The following is a 1,221-nucleotide window of genomic DNA, read 5'->3' as shown; positions in this document are numbered from 1 at the left end:
ACCCCTTCAAGGGACAGCTATTCAACAAACCAACGGGTGGGCTCGTTCGTCACCCAAGGAGCCCATGAGCCTTCACTTTAAGGTGACCGCCCTGGCGTTGATGTCTACAAAGGTTGCGAGATAGACTATAGTGGCGAGGAGGTCACGGTCAAAAACGTACAAGGAGTGAGTCTCGTTGAATGCGAGTCCATCTCTTATCCAAGATGAGCTATCCTACATAAGATATGTCTCCTTCAGCCTCGAAATTGCTATTGCAGGTTCTAACCGGCGATAAGTCGCTAGCATCGAAGAAAGTTCTGGAAAGCACCGAGAACGATTACGTCTTCATCAATTTTGTGGATCACGGCGCTAGTGAGATAATTCTCGAAGCATCATGTGCATCGAAATCATCTGACTGATTCTTCCTCAGCGAATTTGATCGGCCTCCCATTTGAGAGTATAAATAAAACACAGCTTCGATCATGGTTGACGACCATGGAGAAGAAGAAGATGTGGCTTGCAATTCCACTGTCATTCGAGCGACACACAAATTATCATTCAGGTATAAACAGTTGGTGTTCTATGTCGAGACATGTGAATCTGGCAGTTTGTTCGAGGGGAATCCTCCTATTCCAGGCCAGTAAGGATACCTTACAAGGGCATGTCGTTCGTCGGCCAATCCGGGAGGGCATGATTTTCTCATATGTGGCAGATATTACGTCACAGCTTCCAATCCACACGAGTCAAGCTTTGCAACGTACTGTCCCCCAGTAGGAATGATTCTGAATCAGAACTTCTGATCGTCATCCTCCATCATTTCGGTGAAATAAATGGTCGTTCTTTCTTCAGCATGATAAGGTTGCTAACGTCTCACTTAACGCCTGTCTCGGAGACCTTTTCTCTGTTAACTGGATGGAGAATGAAGACGACTTTTCGCATACTGGCCGCGATGAGACTCTGGAGCAGCAATATCACCTGGTCAAAAAGGAAACCAATTCCAGGTTGGAGTCCAACCGTTAGACAACGATGAATATCGCTCCGCGGAAATTTTCTCAGTCAAGTTTGCTTTGCTCTCAGTCATGTTAAGCAGTATGGAGATGGAACATTCACCAACGAGTCTACCCAAAATTTCATGGGTAGCAGAAACGGAAAGATCAAGTTGGTCGGTTCTGATTATGCCCCTGGGTGAGTAATTGAGTATCCTGACATCTATTTCGATGATCTTCTGTGGTGTCTCGTCCT

At 45.9% G+C, this 1,221-nt stretch overlaps 1 protein-coding gene across 1 annotated transcript; it reads left to right on the top strand.

Annotated features, from left to right (window-relative positions):
• Positions 1 to 82: 82 nt before the first annotated feature.
• Positions 83 to 994, top strand: Pmar_PMAR016801 (legumain, putative; the record flags this gene model as incomplete). Its single annotated transcript, XM_002767912.1, has 6 exons — positions 83 to 165; positions 258 to 351; positions 410 to 491; positions 542 to 619; positions 692 to 749; positions 829 to 994. Coding segments are annotated over 6 exons (561 nt in total), but the record flags the coding sequence as incomplete, so codon positions are not given.
• Between the last annotated feature and the right edge of the window lie 227 nt (positions 995 to 1,221).

This window comes from Perkinsus marinus (assembly GCF_000006405.1).
Source record: "Perkinsus marinus ATCC 50983 genomic scaffold scf_1104296969552, whole genome shotgun sequence".
NCBI classification, from domain to species: Eukaryota; Perkinsozoa; order Perkinsida; family Perkinsidae; genus Perkinsus; species Perkinsus marinus.
Note: the sequence above shows the minus strand (reverse complement) of the source record. Positions and strands in the feature narration are given on the sequence as shown.